Genomic DNA, 1893 nt, shown 5'->3' with positions numbered 1-1893 from the left:
TTGAATTTGTGTTGTTTTTAAAGAAATGAATGAATAAACATTATTATTATTAAAAGGTGAGGAGCTGAACGCTTTTTCTGTCTTTTCGTTTCTCGTTTCTTCTGCAGCGTTTGCCACTCTGAGCGACTCTTCTGGGCCTGGGTGGAGGGGGTCATCGTTCACGACTCCCAGACCCGGATGGACCCCGAAAAACTCTCCAAAAACGACGTTTTAAGCTTCATCCACCAGCATCACCAGCACTGAGCCACTTCAGCTGCGAAACGTTAGGCGTGCTCTAAACTGGGGGTCACGTAGGACCTCTGATGAGGATGATCAACAACTGATTTGACAATGAAAGGACAATTATGTTCTAAAAGGTTTTTATGTTTAGTTTAATGTCAAATATTAAATGGCTTTATGAGCATTCTGATTGCAGAGAAGCTGACGTTTTCTGCTGTTCTGCAGCGTTGATATCAGAACAAACCTGTTAACATTTCACCACCTTCAGCTTGTTAAACCATTGATTTTTCACCGTCCTCACAGAACAACGTGGAGACGAACAGAATGCTGCTGTTCCCTGCATGTTCCCTCAGATCTCTGTTCCCATAGAGTCCATAGGGAACGGTTCAACTCTGTCCATAACCACAGATTGTTGTACGTTTGCTGCAAATACAACAAAAAGTTTTGTTTCAGGCTTCTTCTCTGTAGCTGGACACCAAAACTTCTCTTTGCCTCCCCACGTTTTGAACGTCTCAGATGTAGCAGCTCTGTCTCAGTCACATTTAATCCGTCTCAAACTTTTACAGCGTTTTTGTTACTTTTTAGGTTGTCTGTACCCTCTTCTTTGTGGGGGGGGGGGTTGACTGTGCCTCCTATGCCCTGAGAGTTTTTTTAATGCTGCAATATGACCTGTTTTCCTCATGCCGGGCGAGCTCACTAATTACTGAATGTAAATATGATGAGAGTAAATAAAGAGAGATGCYGTTCGCTCCGTGTTTTTAGCAAGTTGTTGAAAAGCTGAAGTTTTGACGATAATGCCTTCTAATTCCCACAAAATATGTACGCAACATGTAGTTTCATTACACTGTGTGAATATTAATTTATTTGTACAGGAACAAGTGTTTAGTAATAAATATAATGCAGCAGAACATTTATAGTCTCCAGATGAGTGACCACGTTGCTGGTATTTTTTAAGAAACTGAATCAGCTTCGTCCTAAAATTCATCCAATCAGAGCTTAGTTTGGGCTTTACATGTTTTCTAAAAAAAATCTTTTTTTTTAAATATGAGTTATTTATTCCTGAGAGACTTTATCTTACAGTTTCCAATAAATTCTCCCAAGTTATTGACTCAAATTTTGAAACTAGAAAATCAGTATTTCACATTAAACTGTTCTAATGTTGCATTGATGTGAAATAATGAGTTTCCTGTTGTAGATCTTTCATCCCTAAAGACCTGCTGGTTATAGCTGCAGCTTGTGGCGACACGAACACATTCTCTAGTGCAGTGGTTCCCAAACWTTTCAGCCTTTGACCCAYAAAATACCAACAGCWGAGACCTGTGGCCCCAGCTGTTGGTTGATAAACATTATTTTCACGTCAAATAAACAAGAGCATAGTAACATTATTTATTACGCTATTTTTGTCCATTTTAAGTGCACTAATCTTATTTTTTGTAACAACAAAGGCAAAAAATTGTTCTTAATTGTCATTTTTTTGTGTAATTATTTCAAAATACAGCATATTTTCAGGACCCCACCTTGATGTTTCAGGACCCCACTGTGGGTCCCGACCCCCAACTTTGGGAACCACTTCTCTAGTGCAGTGTTTCCCAAAGTTGGGGTCGGGACCCAAAGTGGGGTCTCGAAACATCAAGATGGGGTCCTGAAAAGATTTTCTGAATTAATTACATTTTT

The 1893-nt window shown here is 39.4% G+C and overlaps 1 protein-coding gene across 3 annotated transcripts in view; it reads left to right on the top strand.

The window, feature by feature from the left end:
- cmtr1 (cap methyltransferase 1) overlaps positions 1-974 on the top strand; it is a 16033-nt gene extending 15059 nt beyond the window's left edge. For all 3 annotated transcript variants that reach the window (XM_014011553.1, XM_014011551.1, XM_014011552.1), the window contains one exon: positions 108-974. In XM_014011553.1, the coding sequence (XP_013867007.1) occupies positions 108-243 (136 nt within the window). In that variant the 3' untranslated portion in view covers positions 244-974. The remainder of the gene's footprint in view (positions 1-107) is intronic.
- Positions 975-1893: the final 919 nt, after the last annotated feature.

The sequence above is a fragment of the Austrofundulus limnaeus genome, unplaced genomic scaffold (assembly GCF_001266775.1).
Source record: "Austrofundulus limnaeus strain Quisiro unplaced genomic scaffold, Austrofundulus_limnaeus-1.0 Scaffold82, whole genome shotgun sequence".
In the NCBI taxonomy this organism is placed as follows: domain Eukaryota; kingdom Metazoa; phylum Chordata; class Actinopteri; order Cyprinodontiformes; family Rivulidae; genus Austrofundulus; species Austrofundulus limnaeus.
This window is presented reverse-complemented; position numbering and strand designations above follow the sequence as displayed.